The 20133-nt window shown below is 41.4% G+C and overlaps 1 protein-coding gene across 1 annotated transcript in view; it reads right to left on the bottom strand.

Annotated features, from left to right (window-relative positions):
• Positions 1–40: 40 nt before the first annotated feature.
• Positions 41–20133, bottom strand: part of bmpr2a (bone morphogenetic protein receptor, type II a (serine/threonine kinase)) — a 61490-nt gene continuing 41397 nt past the window's right edge. Inside the window, exons 7-13 of the mRNA XM_062996857.1 lie at positions 18319–18433; positions 11074–11234; positions 9201–9348; positions 8954–9090; positions 5702–5871; positions 3332–4515; positions 41–330 (exon numbers count right to left, since the gene is read on the bottom strand). Coding sequence (XP_062852927.1) covers positions 56–330; positions 3332–4515; positions 5702–5871; positions 8954–9090; positions 9201–9348; positions 11074–11234; positions 18319–18433 — 2190 coding nt within the window. The 3' untranslated portion in view covers positions 41–55. The remainder of the gene's footprint in view (positions 331–3331; positions 4516–5701; positions 5872–8953; positions 9091–9200; positions 9349–11073; positions 11235–18318; positions 18434–20133) is intronic.

Here is a 20133-nt window from a genome sequence, read left to right as displayed (position 1 = left end):
CTGATGGTCAGAACCCGAGCAGAAAAGCGTGTATGTGGCAAGGCAGGGCTGAGATTTAAAAGGTGCAGTCACTGGAATCGGTGGTGAAAGTGGAGGTCAATCCCCCTCGACCCCTCACGAACAGCACAGGGGTGGATTTGGGTCTGGTAGAGCCAGCCTGACCTTGGGTCGGACCTCCAGGACACCTGTTATTGTTTACTTCAGCATCCAAAGTATCTGTGGTGATGACCCAGGTCGCAGGACGCAACTTCTTCAAAGCGTAGGGCGTCTTTACGCGTTTTTTAATCTTTTCTCCAGATCCCTCCTTTCCGTCTAAATCTGAAAGGCCTCCTGTGTGAGAGAAAAAAACAGGTTATGTTTACTTGTCAAACAAAAATCAGCAGGGAGAAGTATACCAAAATAGGTATTTAATGGGTTGTACCATTAACAATCATTATTTCTAATTGCGTTGTTGTGGTGCGGAAAGCTTTAAAATAGATCCGGTCAAAAGTTTAATTACAATTTGAAATCAGTGTGTCTGCCGAACATGACCAAGTTAATTAAAAAGAGCATTAATAACAGAGATGAGATCAACAAATACATGTGTCAGAGTAATAATGTTCCAGTAAAACATTCATTCAATCAATTCATTGGATGTTTTACCACCGCTTTATCCTACTTAGGGTTGCGGTGGGTACAATTTAAGCGATTTACAAAGACAGTAATTATTCATAGGCTAGTATGTGTGTAATGCAACTTGGCTGTTGGTGCCTAAACAGAGCAGCCACCATGTAAAAGCCACATAATGAAAAACATTATAATGTTAGGGTGCACAACGGTCAGTTTGTTTGTTTATTAGGATTTTAACATCATGTTTTACACTTTGGTTACAATCATGACAGGAACGGTAGTTACTCATTACACAAGGTTCATCAGTTCACAAGGTTTTATCAAACACAGTCATGGACAATTTAGTGTCTCCAATTCACCTCACTTGCATGTCTTTGGACTGTGGGAGGAAACCGGAGCACCTGGAGAAAACCTACACAGACACAGGGAGAACATGCAAACTCCACACAGAAAGGACCCGGACTGCCCCACCTGGGGATCGAACCCAGGACCTTCTTGCTGTAAGGCGACAGTGCTACCCACTGAGCCACCGTGCCGCCCCAACGGTCAGTTAAGCTAGTATCACCTGGCTGTGCATTTATACATGATTGCCTATGTCTGGAATTAAGGGGGTAAGACTGAGGCCCTGTGATGGACTGGCACCCTGTCAAGGTTATTCCTGCCTTGAGCCCTGTGGCAATCGGTCTCAACACTACCCTGACCATGATAATCAACGTTTAGTTCCCTAAATTAAATAAACTACTGAGCTTCCTAAAATAATGCATTTACCTTCACATTTGGCCACATTTAGATTTTTTTTAATACAGAAGGCCCCACCAAGTTCACTGGAAAATGTGATTAATTTCATGGACCTCATCACAGATTTCACAGATTTTTACATGAAAATGCCACATTTCATGGCAGTCATTAAATTACACATATAAATTGAATGGTAGAATAAATGGAAGCTACAATACACAGCACAGCCTACCTTAACGGTTGAATGTAAACCTAGAGGAACCAGTAACGGTGCAAAGTTCTGTCTCAAATACCTCTGCGTCCACAGAATTGGTTGGGAGTTTTCCAGACTTCGACATCTTGGACATTTTGACTAGGCGATTGCTAACTGAATTGCTATAGGATTACTAGGATCACCTCATAGTGCAATTCAACCAGAAAACATGAGACACTTGAACGCTACGTGCATGAAACTAAACACAAACCTTAAGTTTTTAATTTCACAGCAAATTGCATACTACGCAGTAAACTGGTCATTTTATGGTCCGTTATAAATAAGTAGGGCCTTATTTAAAATATATTAATAGTTTCTTTTTACTTCGTTTTCATGCTTTGCCACTGCTTTATCCTTGTCAGGGTTGCGGCAGGTTCGTTTTTTCTGGAATCACTGGGGGCAATGCAGTAACACAGGACACCAATCCATCACAGGGTCTTAGCCTGCCTTAACTTTGATATATTTCATAAATTTACTTGAATTATTTGAAAATTTATGGAGTTTTTATAGTTTAATGGATTTAAACAGTCTAATGCATGTGTGACATGACTTTACCTAAAAGCATCAGCTGAATGAGAGAAACAGAAGATTTCCAATCAAATTTGGAAAAGTCCAACATGCTCAAGGACAGGTGTCCACAAACTTTAAGCCATATAATGAATGTAGAGTAATTTGAAATTTAACTGTTAAACTCACTCAGTAAGGGCTCATTAACATGAGAAGCGGCAAAACAGTTTTTGTGCCAGCTGTGCCACTGTCCTGTGGAGTGTGGCGCGGTTGGGCTCACGATTTTTGTGCTTGCCACGGCGTTCAAAGTTCTCCTGATTGAACTTTGACGCAGTTTGCTGCTGACGTTTTCAAAGCACTTTCAATAAAACTGTTTGATATGATGCGGTAAAACGACTACGAACAATGCTAAACATGAACAAAACTTAACGTGACTTATTGTATTAAAAAACGACCTGCCGCTCAGGTGGCGCAGTGGTAAAGCACACTAGCACACCAGAGCTGGGATTTCAAATACTGGCTGGGCTGGGCTGGGCTGGGCGGCTGCATGAACAACGATTGGCTGTTGTTCATAGGGTTGGATGAGCCGGATAGGGACTCCTCATAACGGAGAGAATTATGATCTTTGCTGGCTGGTTGAGTCGAGGAATAATGCTGACGAGGGTGTGGCTCTCCGAGCACAAAGCTGATCGGCATATGACCCCGCCTCGTGCAGGTGAAACACGTTTCAGAGGGGGCGTGTGACAGTCTCGCTCTCCTCAATCGGGGCGGGGGTCAGCTCTAGTGGCAAGGAAGCATAACGCAATTGGGTAAAAATTGGACGCGCTAAAATGGGGAGAAAAAGAGAGGAAATGCATAAAAAAAACGACTGAGGAAGTGTTCCTATGTTCCTATGTCGTTCTGTTAATACATGTTAAACCATGTAAAACCATGTTGCTTTTCTTTAATGATGAGCATTTTAATCTCTCGGAAAAGCTGATTCTCACAATATCTCAGCACTCCGAGCTATAACACAAGTTTAAAAGTGAAACAGTGAGAAAAATACAGCTAAACACAGATGTGTGTGAATGTGGATTTGACGGTTATTCGTCTCATTTCCGCACTTTGATGACATCTTACCGCAACAAAGCGGCTCAAAGCGCCAAAGCTCGCCGTGAGCAAAGCGCAAATCTCTTCTCATGTGAATGCACCCTAAGGACAAAGTAGAATCTGCTGTAAACTCACCCAGTAAGGGGTGTGTAGTAAAGGACAGATCCAGTGAGTTGGGTCTCTCTGGTCTGCGCACACGGTTCTGTCTTAATAATGCTTCTCCTTGTGGCTGTGCTAACGGTCCAGCTTCAGGTGCTGCTAGAAGAGGAGCAGGCTGGCACGGAGGTGGCAATGCCGGAGGCTCAGATATAGATGAGGTATGAGGGTCTCCAGCTGAAGCAGTGCTCTCATTAGTCTCTCCTCCCTCTCCTCCTGCACCCTCACTCTCACCGTCACCGTTTCCATCCCCGTTGTTATTGCTGTTATTGTTGTTGGTGTTGCTGTCTAGCTGGGCATCTCTCCGCAGCAGCGGCTCCTGCTCGTCTGGGCTGGCAGTTAAGAGGCCAAAAGTCAGCTCCTCAGTACTTTCTTTAACCTGAGATTCGGCGGCGTTTAGAGTGCCGACAGGAGGCACATGACTGGATCCTCCGCTTAAATTTGCCATTATAGAGGAGACTGCGTTGTTGGTGACCACCACAACCGGTCGGGGTCCAGGAGCAGATTTTGCTCTGGCCACGCCCACGTCAACCCTTTTCAGATTACTCTTGGCCAGCTTCCCTAACTTCATTCTAAGAGATGAAGCCGAGGAAGATGAGGAAAGTTTTCCAGCAGACTTTGTGTTGAGGCTCAGGCTGCTGGGTCTCTTAGGGACGTTTTGCTGCTTGGGCAGGACAGATCCAGGGGTGTCACTGTGTCTAGATACCTCGGTGGACATTTCCACCAGTGGGTAGAAAGGGATTGTGGTTTCAGATGAGCTGAACTGTTTTTGCGAGTGCTCCATGAGGCTCTCGTCAGAGCTTTCGCGCAGGTTGCGCTGCACCTCGCTCAAGTCCAGCTTGGGGGTCTCCAGGTCCTCCTGGGTAAGCTGGGCACGGAGAGGCCCGGCAATGCACACTGCTGGCACAGGCTCAGAAGAACCTATGGGAGTGTTGCCATCAGACCCGAAGTGGCGTGATTGTGCCTGCTGACGCTCGTAGTTGATGCAGTTCCTGTTCTTCTCTACAGCTATAACGCCTGTGGGATTGAGCTCTCCTGTCAGGGCCGGCTCTGTAGCTGAATCACTGTGGAGAGTTGTAGCTTCACCCTCTCTGCCCTCATCAGTGGCCACAGAGGACATTTCTGGGCCAGGCTTTGGTGTTTGGCGCTCATGAGACAAGTTCCTGGAGGAGTCACAAACAAAAGAAACAGAAAAGCTGAAACCACATATTTTAAAATCTGAATTTACATTTACAGCACTTAGCAGACACTGTCATCTGAAACTGCTTATAATTGTGACAGTATATAATCCAAGCAATTAAGGGTTAGGTGTCTTGCTCAAGGGCCGAACAGTAACATCTGGTAGTGGTGGGTCTTGAAAAAGCAACCTTCTGTTTACCTGCTGAACTACCACTGGCCAAATGACTATAAATTTACATTTACCGCATCTAGCAGGGGCACGGTGGCACTGTGGGTAGCCCTGTTGCCTCACAGCAAGAAGGTCCTGGGTTTGATTCTCAGGTGGAGGTGGGTCCTTTCTATGTGGAGTTTGCATGTTCTCCCCATGTCTGTGTGGGTTTCCTCCCATAGTCCAAAGACATGCAGTTAGGTAAATTGGAGATACTACAAACATGCCCTCAGATGTGTGTGTTTGTTAAGGTGTGAATGTGTTTGTGTGTCTGCCGTGCAATAGACTGGCGCCCTGTCCAGGGTATTTCTCTGTGCCTTGCACCCATTGAGAGCTGGGATAGGTTCCAGCACCCCCTGACCCTGATTAGGATAAACGGCTTAGAAAGTGAGTGAGTATGAGTGAGCATTTTAGTTAGCAGGTGCTTTTTATTAACAAACACATGAACTTCTCAATGCAAGAACAGTTACTTCAATCATTCCATGTGCTTTTTTCTGAGATGTGTGAAAGCCACTGTTTAATGCTTTTAAAAGTAATAACAATTATTTTTTATTTATTAGGATTTTAACGTCATGTTTTACACACTTTGGTTACATTCATGAAAGGACAATTTTGTATCTCCAGTTCACCTCACTTGCATGTCTTTGGACTGTGGGAGAAAACCGGAGCTTCCAGAGGAAACCCACGCAGACAAAGGGAGAACATGCAAACTCCACACAGAAAGGACCCGGACCGCTTCACCTGGGGATCAAACCCAGGACTTTCTTGCTGTGGGACGACAGTGCTACCCACTAAGCCACCGTGCCACCCCAAAATGATAATAATAATGGTAACATAATTCAATACATTTTAATTAGTAATTTGACAGTAAGGTAAATGTCACATAAAACACCATGACTACCTGAGTCACTGTAACACTGTAACAAGTCTCTACTCATTATTATTACTTGGTTCTTGATTACCTGTGATTGTGCATCGTAGTGCTGAGGTTTAGAGCAGGGCTCATGGATTTGTCCCGTTCCCAGAGGAGAAGCAGCTCAGCCAGCCGCTCTTCCGCACACTGAGCTGTGAGACGAGCCTCAGCATCCTGATCCCAGCAGTCTTCCATAGTCTCCTTCAGGGAACGCAGAGTCTGAACACAGAGACAGGTCAGGCATGTTAGGGCTATAAGGCTAATAATGTAATAGACTATGAACAACAACAAATGTATCAGCAAAACTAACTTGGTGGCTGTATCCTAAATGGCACTCCAAGCACTAACAAGGTTGCTTGTTGTTGCTTGTTAAGCGGTGCTGTTTTAGAGCAAAATCCAGCAACATGTTCCAGCAACATTTTCAGCAGTTTGAACAGTACAATATGTGTATTAAATAACAATAACACAATTAAAAGAATAATATCTACTTAAAATATACAATTTTAAAGGTATATTTAAATGTAGAATATGAATAGAATATACATCAGTAAATCTGTAATCCATGTTTCTATGTACAAGACTTCAGCTGCTTAACAGTCTGTAGTCTGTTGTCTGATTGTGATTATGCACCATACATTGTCAATATAAGATAAATATGGGCTGCAGGCAAGCAAGATGAGCACACACACTCTGTATCTACAAATTCATGCCATTGTCCTGCTAAAATAACCACAGATTTAATGCCTCTGCTTTAATGGAACTTTCACACAAGTCAGTCATGCTGTGGGCAGAGATGCAGCCTCACACCATGACACATGTTGTCTTTTGCACCTTTTGTGATAACAGTCCTTTTTGGCACAGAGAACTCAGTGTCCATTTTTCCGAAAACAAGCTGAAGCGTGGACTCATCTGACAGCAGCACGTTTCCACTGTCTTTCAGTCCATGAAGAACTCAAGATAAACTTGGGACCAGAGGACTAGGATACATTTCTGCAGAGAACTGATGCATGGCTTTTTCTTTGTTTAATAAAGTTACATTTCTTGATGCAGTAGTGGACTGTGTTAAGTCACAACATTTTTCTGAAGTACTCCTAAGCCCATGTGGCTTCATTTATCACAGTAGTAGGACGCTTTACAATCAAGTTGGTCAGTCATACCATTATTTGTTTATTGTTATTGTACTAGAAGATAGTCCACATTATTTGTTTCTCTGTGTTTTAACAGTAAAGTGGGTAGGAATTATCTTATATATGTAGGAGCAACATTGAGGAATCATTTATCAGGACGTTTTAACATAGTTGACAGTTTGCAAAACTTTAGACATGACATTAGGAAATGTTACATAACGGGGAAAATTTGATGGTTAGTAGTTACTTTTAATGATGCTGATTGTTTCATTTAAAGTATTAAATTTATGTTTCAGTGCATTATGGTCCAATGCTTGCTACAGTGTATCACAAAAGTGAGTACACCCCTCACATTTCTGCAAATATTTCATTATATCTTTTCATGGGACAACACTATAGACATGAAACTTGGATATAACTTAAGAGTAGTCAGTGTACAACTTGTATAGCAGTGTAGATTTACTGTCTTCTGAAAATAACTCAACACACAGCCATTAATGTCTAAATAGCTGGCAACATAAGTGAGTACACCCCACAGTGAACATGTCCAAATTGTGCCCAAATGTGTCGTTGTCCCTCCCTGGTGTCATGTGTCAAGGTCCCAGGTGTAAATGGGGAGCAGGGCTGTTAAATTTGGTGTTTTGGGTACAATTCTCTCATACTGGCCACTGGATATTCAACATGGCACCTCATGGCAAAGAACTCTCTAAGGATGTGAGAAATAGAATTGTTGCTCTCCACAAAGATGGCCTGGGCTATAAGAAGATTGCTAACACCCTGAAACTGAGCTACAGCATGGTGGCCAAGGTCATACAGCGGTTTTCCAGGACAGGTTCCACTCGGAACAGGCTTCGCCAGGGTCGACCAAAGAAGTTGAGTCCACGTGTTCGGCGTCATATCCAGAGGTTGGCTTTAAAAAATAGACACGAGTGCTGCCAGCATTGCTGCAGAGGTTGAAGACGTGGGAGGTCAGCCTGTCAGTGCTCAGACCATACGCCGCACACTGCATCAACTCGGTCTGCATGGTCGTCATCCCAGAAGGAAGCTGACGCACAAGAAAGCCAGTAAACAGTTTGCTGAAAACAAGCAGTCCAAGAACATGGATTACAGGAATGCCCTGTGGTCTGACGAGACCAAGATAAACTTGTTTGGCTCAGATGGTGTCCAGCATGTGTGGCGGCGCCCTGGTGAGAAGTACCAAGACAACTGTATCTTGCCTACAGTCAAGCATGGTGGTGGTAGCATCATGGTCTTGGGCTGCATGAGTGTTGCTGGCACTGGGGAGCTGCGGTTCATTGAGGGAAACATGAATTCCAACATGTACTGTGACATTCTGAAACAGAGCATGATCCCCTCCCTTCGAAAACTGGGCCTCATGGCAGTTTTCCAACAGGATAACGACCCCAAACACAACCTCCAAGATGACAACTGCCTTGCTGAGGAAGCTGAAGATAAAGGTGATGGACTAAACCCAATTGAGCACCTGTGGCGCATCCTCAAGTGGAAGGTGGAGGAGTTCAAGGTGTCTAACATCCACTAGCTCCGTGATGTCATCATGGAGGAGTGGAAGAGGATTCCAGTAGCAACCTGTGCAGCTCTGGTGAATTCCATGCCCAGGAGGGTTAAGGCAGTGCTGGATAATAATGGTGGTCACACAAAATATTGACACTTTGGGCACAATTTGGACATGTTCACTGTGGGGTGTACTCACTTATGTTGCCAGCCATTTAGACATTAATGGCTGTGTGTTGAGTTATTTTCAGAAGACAGTAAATCTACACTGCTATACAAGCTGTACACTGACTACTCTAACTTATATCCAAGTTTTATTTCTATAGTGTTGTCCCATGAAAAGATATAATAAAATATTTGCAGAAATGTGAGGGGTGTACTCACTTTTGTGATACACTGTATATTCTAGGATTTGTCTATTTATAGGGACCACAATGGAAATAAGTCTTTGGACTATTTGTATTTTTTTATAATAGGCAACACATCTTATGAGGGGTGGGAGTGTTGCTTTATTTAAAATATGAAATGGTTAAATAAAATTATTCAATGAATTAATGAAAACTAAAATAATTGTCAGTTAAATAAAGATGTAAAAGGATTAACAAAATCACAGATTTTTACAGCATTTTTTAAAATGGAAAATAAATGTCAATGCTTTTTACCAGGCTGTTTTCCTTCCAGGCTTCTGGGAATCTAGGTCTTTGTTTCTGCCGGGAGACAAGTGCCTGCATTTCTTCTATGGTTGGGTGATTTCCCAACTCCGTCTGGAAAGCTAGCTGGAACGTGGCCACTGATTCACCTGAGAAGGGGTGATGGCAATAAAGATTCATGTATATATAAGTGTTTTACGTTTGCACATTCATTTCTTATATAGTCCTCAGATTTGTAATGTCTGTGTGTGATCAGTACCTGGAAAGAGATCAGCACAGCGCATGAAGCATTCCCAGTAGAGTAGACCTAATGCATAAACATCCACCTGCTTTAATGCTGCCTCACAGTCTCGCAGATTCACAGCTCCTTCCAGTACCTCTGGAGCCATGTAGCGCACTGTACCCACCTGCCACACAAGGATATTTACACTTTACTTTCTATAGCTGTTAGATCAGCTAAGAGCCTAAAGATACAGTATACAGGAATGATTAGTATAGTACTATAATAATAACATTTAATTTGATGCTATGCCTGGCTATTCTAACTGCAGAAAGTATGGTTTTATTTGTAGCTATTTTGAAAAGCAAACAGTCAAGTTTACATACACTAGAAATAGCTAACAGAATTGCAGTTTCTAGACATCAACGGTAAGAAATTATTAGCTCTTTGCATCACTGTGGAGCCTTATTCAAATCCCTGATGTTACGAGTGTCCCATTGGTTAACATTTTTAATAGTATTAAAGTTCAAAGATTGCCTCTGCAATGCAAGCAGCTTCACCAGATGAATTTTAAGTTATTTAATGTTTTAAGTTTAATGTTTTGGGTGGTTGTTTTGTTAAAACATTTGGATTTAGTTTTTTTGGCAAATTACATTTGGCCATTTGTCTTTATTTCCTAGTACACAACTCGATTTTTAATTTTTTTTGATGACGTGTAATCAAAAACAGTTTGTAGTGAAGTAGCCCCATATCATAATGTTTCCACTTCATACTTTACTAGTCGTATGATTTAGGGATCATAGGCGCACCTCTTGAACATTTTTAAAAACATGACAAGGAGCCGCTCAGGTGGCGCAGTGGTAAAATACGCTAGCACACCAGAGCTGGGATTTCTAATACATCATATCGAATCTCAGCTCTGCCATCCGTCTGGGCTGGGCGGCTACATGAACAACGATTGGCTGTTGTTTAGGGTGGGATAAGCCGGACCAGGGTTCCTCATAACTGGTGCAATTACGACCTCTGCTGGCTGATTTATGGCGCCTGTGCGGAGTTGGGGAATAATGCTGATCAGGGTGTGGCTCTCCGTGCACAAGGCTGATCCGCATATGAACTCGCCTTGTGCAGGTGAGGCAATTGGTACTGTGCACATGTCAGAGGGGGCATGTGTCAGTTGCGAAGCTCCTCAGTCAGCAGTGGAGGGTTGTATCGGTGGAGGTGAAGCGTAACGCAGTCAGGGTAATTGGATTAGATTAGATTAGATTAGATTAGATTAGATTAGATTAGATTAGGGGAGAAAATTGGGGGGAACACTGAAGAAAAAGAGAAAAAACAAAACAAAAAAACCATGACAAGGTGAATTATAGCCAAATAGTTTAATCTTTGTTCTGTCTGACCAGACAACATTTTCCCAAAATGGTTCTGATTCATCTAAATGCTGCCAGTTCTATTATTTTTTTACAGGGCTAAATAAACATAGTCGATCATAGCACAGTTTATCGTTTATTAGTTTCCATTTAATTTTCCTGTTTTACCACCACTTTATCCTGGCCAGCCTTACGGTGGGTCTGGCTTCCCTGAACTGACTGGACACAGTCACTCACCTCGAACAGGACACCCATCCATCATGGGGCTTCACTCAGACATAGCCAATCATGTCTATATGTAGACACCTGACCAGCCAATAGCACAACTGGGGATTCAAACCCTGGATCCCAGCAACAGCGGGCTCGCACAATATACAGCTGCATCACTAAGCATCCCTCTTTTTACATATACTAAGAATAAATGTTGGAATACATTTTATTACATACTTGAAATGACGTGCATCCCTCACTAATGTGTGTAATTGGTGTACTTCGGCCGACCATGTACCGACTAAAACATGCCTTAGGGTGAACTCAGTACCGACCTCACTGATGGCAGTGTTGTCATCATCTGCATGACCGGACTGTCTTTTCCCTGTTAAAGTCATGGACAGGCCAAAATCACTGATCACACAGGAGCCATCTGTCTTCACCAACACGTTCCTACTGTTCAGATCCCTGTGTGACACAGCAGGCTTATACAGGTCTAAAAGGGAGAAAGGAAAAGAGTAAAGAGAGGAGAGAGAGAGAGTATAGTCCAGTTAATATATTTGTTTTTTAACATGTTTTATGTGTTGTATGTGTGTGTGTGTGTGTGTGTGTGTGTATGTGCAATTGTTTGCAGAACCATCTGGTTGGTTCATTCTGTACATAATGCATACATGATGTTGGTTCATTGTGTACATGATGCATATACAGTAAATGCTTTCGTCTTTCTAAACTGTGCCAAATGATGTCAACATTTGGAGGAGTCATGTATTGGACTTCTTTATCCCTACAGTGAAAGGCTGTTAGCTCTGTTATGCTGTTGGGGAAATGTTGTCCACATGATTTGGGCTTAGGCTTAGTTAGTAGTTCCCTACAGTACAGTATTACCTGCTCAGCAAGAGCACAAGGAGATACTGAATAGTTTTCACTCTTTCCTCTTCTTTAAGAACTTGGTTGTCATAGGCAGTTGAGGCAGCTTGCCATATTGTGACAACCAGTATTCATTACTGCACTATCCTTTTTCTACCCACTTTCTCTGTTGTGGGCTACAGATGTTTTTGTCTTTGATTTGTTACTTTGTTTCCATTATTTTGCCCACTGCTTTTATTTATCCATTGCAGGGGCGGCTCGTTCCTTAGGGCGATCGGGCGACGCACCACCAAAGGGCGAAAGGGAGGAAATATTTCTATCACATTCAACCAGTGTTAAACTATCTGTGACAGTCTGTCTTGCCTCGGAATATCGTAGTCCAATCAGCGTCGAGTTGTGTTCCGTACAGTACCGCTCCTTTTGGGGAAACTTCACTCTAACTGAAAATCGCCCCAGATTGCTCTCATAGACTCTCATGTTAAAGCTCTTTTTTTTTTTAACTGCAGGCACTGCAATGCATTTTGAATAACTTCCGGGGGGGCACGCACTTACGTGCTTGCGTCACACGTAATCGTTCCTTATTTGGAAACTAAAGGTGATGTTCTGTATTTTATCAATGGGAGAGAAATGCTGCACACTGAGACAGGGTGTTATGTGTGAAACAGAAGGAAACTGCTGCTACCGTAAGAATTAGAAAGCGTTTGGTTATTATTGTAAGTAGTGTTCACTTTTAGTCTTAGTAACGCCGTGTGTAGTGCGAAAGTAAAGTAACACAAGCAGGGCCGGCACTTCTCTCACTGCCCCCTGAGCAATGCAGTCCAGAACCGGGGCTGCATATCAGTGTGAAGATGGATTATGTAAAAATATTGTTTGCACTATTGAGAAAACAATGTTACATGATGTTCTTTATGTTGTTTTGCCTAAAATATGGTTCTGATTTATTATTATAAATTATGAAAATAATAAATGTTAAACAGCCTAAATAAAACATTTTGATAATGTTCCTATGACTGTGTAAGACCCGTTATATTTTTTATAGGTGCAACCCTAACCGCCTACCCCCCACTCCTAAGCTTTAATTTAACCATTGAACGAGTCACCTTGGCCATCATCGCAACAATTGCCTCCCCTGAGAGATTTGGCAGGAGCCGCCACTGTTCCATTGCCTTTTTTTGTTAGTGGCTTTTTAGCCACAGTATTCTAGTATATTCACAGTATCAGTAGTTCTGCCTTGGTTAAGCATCCTGCAACTGGGTTCATTTTTAATTCTGCAGGAGTGAGGGTTTCACCTTACACTAATGTAGCATAGCATGACCCGCCTCGTTACTTGATCTTTTAGAAGAATGACTTTTAAAATCATCCAAAACAGTTACATGTAAAAACATAATGCACGGCAGCTCAGGTGGCGCAGCGGTAAAAACACACGCTGGAACCAGAGCTGGGATCTCGAATACAGCGTATTGAACCTTAGCCCTGCCTGCTGGCTAGGCTGAGCGGCCACATGAACAACGATTGGCCTGTTGTTCAGATATGGGTGGGATTAAGCCGGATAGGGTCTCTCTCTCATAACTGGTGCAATTACGACCTCTGCTGGCTGATTGATGGCGCCTGCACAGAGATGAGAAGAGTGCTCTCAGGGTGTCTCTCTCCTTCAAAGTGTGGGTGATAAGATGCATACGGAATGCTGCCCACGTGTCGGAGGGGGCGTGGGTTAGGTTTGTTCTCCTCAATCAGAGCGGGGATCGGCACTGGTGGAGAGGAAGCATGACGCAATTGGACGCGCTAAAAAGGGAGAAAAAGGGGAGAAAATGCATAAATAAAAAAAATGAAAACATAATGCACCAGATCATGAAGGACCCACGACTGCATTGTGATAAAATAAAGTACAAAAGCGAGATCTGAAGATCAACATTCCCACTCTAGAACACCAGCGTCCACTGCAGTAACAGGGATGCTGTGGATGGGAACGAGTATATGTGTGTGTGAATGTGTGTGTGTGTGTTGGGATGGGGGGGTGATATGCCAAGTCAGTGCCCCAGAGACACTGCTACAGGAAGACTGCACTGAGAAAGAGGAAAATCAACAAACAGTGTGCAGAGAAAGTCCATTACTATAAATGTGGGGATACTCTCTTCCCTTAGAGAGAACACTGTGAACCCTGAGAGCTAATGGAAAAAAGAAAAAAACACAGTAGAAGAGAGAGAGAGAGAGAGAGAGAGAGAGAGAGAGAGAGAGAGAGAGAGAGAGAGAGAGAGAGAGAGAGTCCACACACCTGCCTACATCAAATTTATGCTTGTAAGTTTGACAGGTTGTCCTCTTTAGTAGTCTTTAAGAGAAAGATCAATAAGTTTCTGTGTCTGTCCCGATCCATTATTTGTAGGTACACTTTACTATTGTACCTTGCTCAGCAGCTGCGACTGAAACCCTTGTATTAGCACAGAGCCGCCTTACATGTCCTTGGTATGTCAGTGTGCAAAAACACAGCTTTGGTAATTATGTAACTGTATAACGTACATGCAAAAAATAGCTAACTTTTTACATTTTAGAATAATTAGTAGGGATGTAACGATGCACCACAAGACAGTTAAAAATCGATTCACATGTGTAATGATTCAAATTGGTTTACATGTATAATAAATCAATATTCACTTTAAACAGCAGAGGGCACTGGCACTATTCACCTCGCCTGGTTGACATCACTACAGGGTTGCCAGGTTCAGAATTTTCCAGCCAAATGTATTTATGTGAGAATACTTTCTTTATTTGTATGATTCATTTATTTATTTAATGTGGGATTTGTTTTAAAACTTCATTTCAGGTTTTTTTTTACACAAAAAGGGAAATGTGCAGCATTGTTTTGCATAGTTTGTACCTACCTCAGAAATAAAAGGACATTCATTATTTAGATAAATAAAAAATAAGCACAAATACAGTCTATTATTTTATTTTTTAAGAGAAATAATAAAAGGAAACTTTGTCATAATTTGTCTTTAATTTCATTTTGTGTAAAAAAAATCAGGAAAAAAAACGCATCGAGAACCCAGTAGCGTGAATCACATCGCATCGTGGGTAGCAAGTATCATTACATCCCTAATGATTAGGATTTTCGAAATACACATACAACCGTCTTCCAACTCATAGTAATGGCCAGGCATATTCTGCTTAGTATAGTAACACAGAAAACTGCATTTTCTTTAGTCATCCTATTTAGTAATTTACAAAGGCATGTGAACCAATAAATGTTATTACTAGAAGAACAGCAGTCGTGTTTTCAGGCAGCACTATGCTAACTTGCTGTATTTTCTTTTTAGCATCATGTTTTTTTCTAATGGTGGAGGTTTTATTTAAACTAGGGATGGTCATGATTTATCAATGTCTTCTGGTACCTCAGCGGTTAAGGTATTAGACTAGTAATCAGAAGGTTCAGGTTCAAGCCTCACTATCACTAGGTGGCCACTGTTGGGCCCCTGAGCAAAGCCCTAAACCCTCAGTTGATCAAATTGAAATCAGTCACAACTACTAGGGATGTAACGATGCACCACAAGACAGTTAAAAATCGGTGCACATGTGCCACAATTCGAATTGGTTATTCATTTAAGATGAATTGATATTCACTTTAAACAGCAGAGGGCACTGGTGCTATTCACCTCGCCTGGTTGACGGAACTTCACAAAGTTGCCAGGTAGGGGATTTTCCAGCCAAATGTATTTATGTGAGGATACTTTCTTTATTTGTATTATTCATTTATTTATATAATGTTGGATTTGTTTTGAAATTTCATTTTTTTTACACAATAAGCATTATTTGGCATAGTTTATACCTACCTCAGAAATAAAGGGGCATTCATTATTTAGATAAATAAAAAATAATAAGCACAAATACAGTATTTTATTTTTTAAAGAGAAATAATAAAAGGAAACTTTGTCATAATTTGTCTTCAATTTCATTTTGTTTAAAAAAAAAAAAAGGGAAAAAATCATATCGTGAACCCAGTATCGTGAATCGTATCGCATTGTGGGTAGAGTGTATCGTTACATCCCTAGTCACAACTGTAAGTCACTTTAGATAGCAGCGTCCGCAAAAAGCTTTAAATGTAACTAATGACCAAGAGAGTTACTGATACATGTGGCCAGTCAAAAAATCATTCCCACCTTAAGGCAAGTTTCAATTAAAAACAGAGATGGGAATGTCTCACACAAATACACATACACCCTTCAGCAGCATACAGTAACTCATGCCAAAATCTGACTCAGCTGAAATTGGTGTTGAATTTCAGTTGAGCCTTAGTTATAATGAATGTTATATGCTGGAGGAACAGGAAATCATCCAATATTTTGAATCATAAACAACGCAATAAAGGCACATTAAAATTATACATATAAGATTTCTTGCTTATAATTTCAGAGTCACTGGTGAACAAACAAGCAATCATATTAAACAAGCAATTATATTAAGCTGGGCACATGAAAAGTTGTAAGATGTATTTTTTCAATTAATAAAACACTGTATCCTTTACCTAAAGCTATAATATACACATAGTACACTGCAGACCCTGTAATGTAATTTGGGAAACACCTATATCTTACTTTAATTAGCATATAAAGTTGTGTTACGCTGGCTGGTAGGGCAGCGAATTATTGACTGCATTAACGCAGCGAGTTATTAGTATTCATGCAGGAAAAAACACCCAATGGATCGCTGTTCCGTCAGGAGAATAAACCAGAGGACAGCAAATCGTTTGCAGTGGCATCACCAATTAACACGGCAGATCCTGGAGAAAAGGAGGGGCTTATGCTTCGCCTCAGATTGACTTTGGCTCTGGTGTATTGTGGATTACGGTGTTTGGTGCTTGTTGTGTATTTAGTGTTGTTGTCGGTGTTTGAGTGTGTAAGCCTGTCCTGTCATTCGTCTGTGTTCTGTGAATGTTGTATATAGTAAGAAGCACTTTTAAATAGTCATCCGTTATCACTTCTTCCCACCTTCTGTAAATATCTGCACTTATTATTATAAAACTGTTCACGTGCATTTGGTTATCATTATTTCCTCATCTCTTTTACAACTAAGTGTTACAGCCTTCTCCCTAGATGGGGTCGTAACAGTTGTTATACAGTGCTAGCAACTGACTGTATTATTTTTGTATAACTGCTCTCGTATTCTGATAGGGTACCTGATTTGGCACAGTTTTTAAGTCGTGTGCCCTCCCTGACACAACCCTTCTCATTTTTATTTATGCTTGGGACCTGCACTGAACTGGAAAGTGCACCTCCCAATGACCTTTACCCCGCCTCAGACATAGCCAATCTGGTCTGTGTAGACGACGACCAGCCAATAGCACCAATGAGATTCGAACCCAGATCACAGCAGTAGTTGGCTAGCTCATTTATACCACTGCGCTGAACTAGCTCTTTACATGCTATTTATGTTTTACATGTCACATCAATGTGATTTTTTCATTAAATAAATAATTTATTTAATGTTGTTGACATGATACTCAGTAATGTGTGTAGTATTGTATCGCTATAAGGTTGTCAGCAGATGATTTTAATTGACAAGCAAAAATGAACTGCCATTTCTTTACATAAAACAAATTTAAGTATGACATTATACACCAATCAACCATAACATTAAAACCACCTCCTTGTTTCTACACTCACTGTCCATTTTATCAGCTCCACTTACCATATAGAAGCACTTTGTAGTTCTACAATTACTGACTGTAGTCCATCTGTTTCTCTGCATGCTTTGTTAGCCCTCTTTTATGCTGTTCTTCAATGGTCAGGACTCTCCCAGGACCACCACAGAGTAGGTATTATTTGGGTGGTGGATCATTCTCAGCTCTGCAGTGACACTGAAATGGTGGTGGTGTGTTAGTGTGTGTTGTGCTGGTATGAGTGGATAAGACACAGCAGCACTGCTGGAGTTTTCAAACACCTCACTGTCACTGCTGGACTGAGAATAGTCCACCAACCAAAAACATCCAGCCAACAGCGCCCCGTAGGCAGCGTCCTGTGACCACTGATGAAGGTCTAGAAGATGACCAACTCAAACAGCAGCAATAGATGAGCGATCGTCTCTGACTTTACATCTACAAGGTGGACCAACTAGGTAGGAGTGTCTAATAGAGTGGACACGGTATTTAAAAACTCCTTCAGCGCTGCTGTGTCTGATCCACTCATACCAGCACAACACACACTAACACACCACCACCATGTCAGTGCCACTGCAGTGCTGAGAATGATCCACCAACTAAATAATACCTGCTCTGTAGTGGTCCTGTGGGGGGTCCTGACCATTGAAGAACAGGGTGAAAGCAGGCTAAAAAAAGCATGTAGAGAAACAGATAGACTACAGTCAGTAATTGTAGAACTACAAAGTACTCCTATATAGTAAGTGGAGCTGATAAAATGGACAGTGTGTGTAGAAACATGGGGGTGGTTTTAATGTTATGGCTGATCAGTGTATGACATTAACAGCACATTTTGATGCATGGTTCCTAATAAATTTCCTAAAACTAACATAAAAATACAAAATTTAACATAAACACAAACATAAATTTAGGACATGAAATATTCTATTATTTTATTTTTATCCAATATAATAATTTTGCAAAAACAATCAGTTATTATGCATCAAACAAAACCTTGTCCAGATTTCTGCAGAAGACTAGATTTCCACAACACTTTAATAGTGTATGTGCGAATTGCATACATTACCTCCTCTTACTAGCTCTGTGTGCAGGTAAGCCAGTCCTTTGGTGGCAGAAAGAACCAAGCGACAGCAGCTCAACCAGTCCACTGTCCTCGAATTTAGATATGTGCACAAGGAGCCCTGAAAACAGAAATGATTTTTATTATTATCATGTTTTACTATTGCTTTATCCTGGTCAGGGTCACAGTGCATCAGTGGTTTTCCCAGGTTTAATGGGCAAAAATGCAGTAACACACCCTGGACAGGAGGCCAATCCATTGACCGGCCTATAGCACTGCTGTCTGTTCAAACCCTGGATCCCAGCGGTAGTGGAGTAATGTAAATTGCCGCCTTTATTGTTTGATTGCTTGCATGGTATTTGGTCTTAATTGTAAGTCACTTTAAATAAAAGCATCTGCTATATGCCATAAATGTAAATATTGATGAACCACATCATATAATCACCTTAATATGTACTTATATCATATTATCAAAAATGATGTGTTATGATGTGTTGATTCAACGATTCAAGTGTCAATTGTAACTTCGACTCTTCAGTCCACATGGTCAGGTAGATGTTTTTTTTGGCAAATGTAACACTTTTTTAGCAGTAGTTTGCACCCTGCAGCTTTCCCATGGGTGGCATTTTTGCCCACTGGCTTTCTTATTGTAGAATTGTGTATACTGACACAAACCAAGGCATGTATGGCCTGCAGTTCTTTAGATGTTTGTGACCTGCTGGATGAGTTCCAGAGCCTCAGCAATGGCTTTGTAAGCCTTACTAGACTGGTAGATTTTGTTTTGGACAATGTTTGTGTGTGTTACTGCAATTGGCCTGCTTCACGTTGCCAGAGAGGTTCTATTCATTGATGTTTAGGTTCAATAGCTGGCAACAATCATGCCTGGGTATGGCTAGTGAAATTAAACCCAATTGTCAATATCATTTGGTTAATTTGGGGGGGGGGGGGGGGGTGTTGGAGAGAGATTTATTTTTCGCACAAGCTGTGAAACTACACTACACGACATCTACGCCTGATACCCATACGACACCTGCACATTTTCCGGTTCAGAGATGCACATTAAATTATACTAAATGGTTCTCACACAACTTCCTCATTTATACACTCTCCTAATGACCCAAGATGACTCCCTAATGACAGGATGACATTGCTATAGCAACACAGTCTGACATAAGCTCCACTCAATCAGTGAGAAGCCCACATATGTAGTTTTTTAGTAATTCAGCCACCACTTTCTATATATTAGTTTGTATATGTGAGTAATATCGCTGTGCAGAGAGGAGACCGAGCTGCCGTAAAAGCTGTCGGATCACAGATTAGAAAACAGAATGAGGACGTAAGGTGTAAGACGTTTGGCAGAAACAAATGAAATTGTGATGACTTGCACTAAGTTTTTACTTGGCCCACTCTTCTTTGCAGAATTGTTTTAATTCGGCTACATTCAAGGGTTTTCCAGCATGAACTTTCCATTTCAGGTCTTGCCACAGCATCTCAATAGGATTCAAGTCGCCACTCCAAAACCTTAATTTTGGGTCTGTCTGAAAACCTATATAAGCTGCCTTGTTTCCTACTGTCTACCTAGGCAGCTGCCTAAACAGAGAGGATTCTAATAAGACATCGAACTTATGAGGCAGTTCCCACTTACTAAGTTTTCCCTTACTAAGCTACAACAGTTACACAATCATCTCCCTCCATGTACCAAAAATAGTTAAACTGTCACTGACAAGCTTAAATTTGCAAATTTATTACATTTGTACACCTTTAAACAAATGAAAAATCTATTACAATTTATTTACATTTTAAAAGAACTCAGTTTGTTGC

The sequence above is a fragment of the Trichomycterus rosablanca genome, chromosome 6 (assembly GCF_030014385.1).
Source record: "Trichomycterus rosablanca isolate fTriRos1 chromosome 6, fTriRos1.hap1, whole genome shotgun sequence".
Taxonomy (NCBI): domain Eukaryota; kingdom Metazoa; phylum Chordata; class Actinopteri; order Siluriformes; family Trichomycteridae; genus Trichomycterus; species Trichomycterus rosablanca.
The sequence above is the reverse complement of the archived record's forward strand: the minus strand, read 5'-3'. Positions and strand labels throughout refer to the sequence as shown.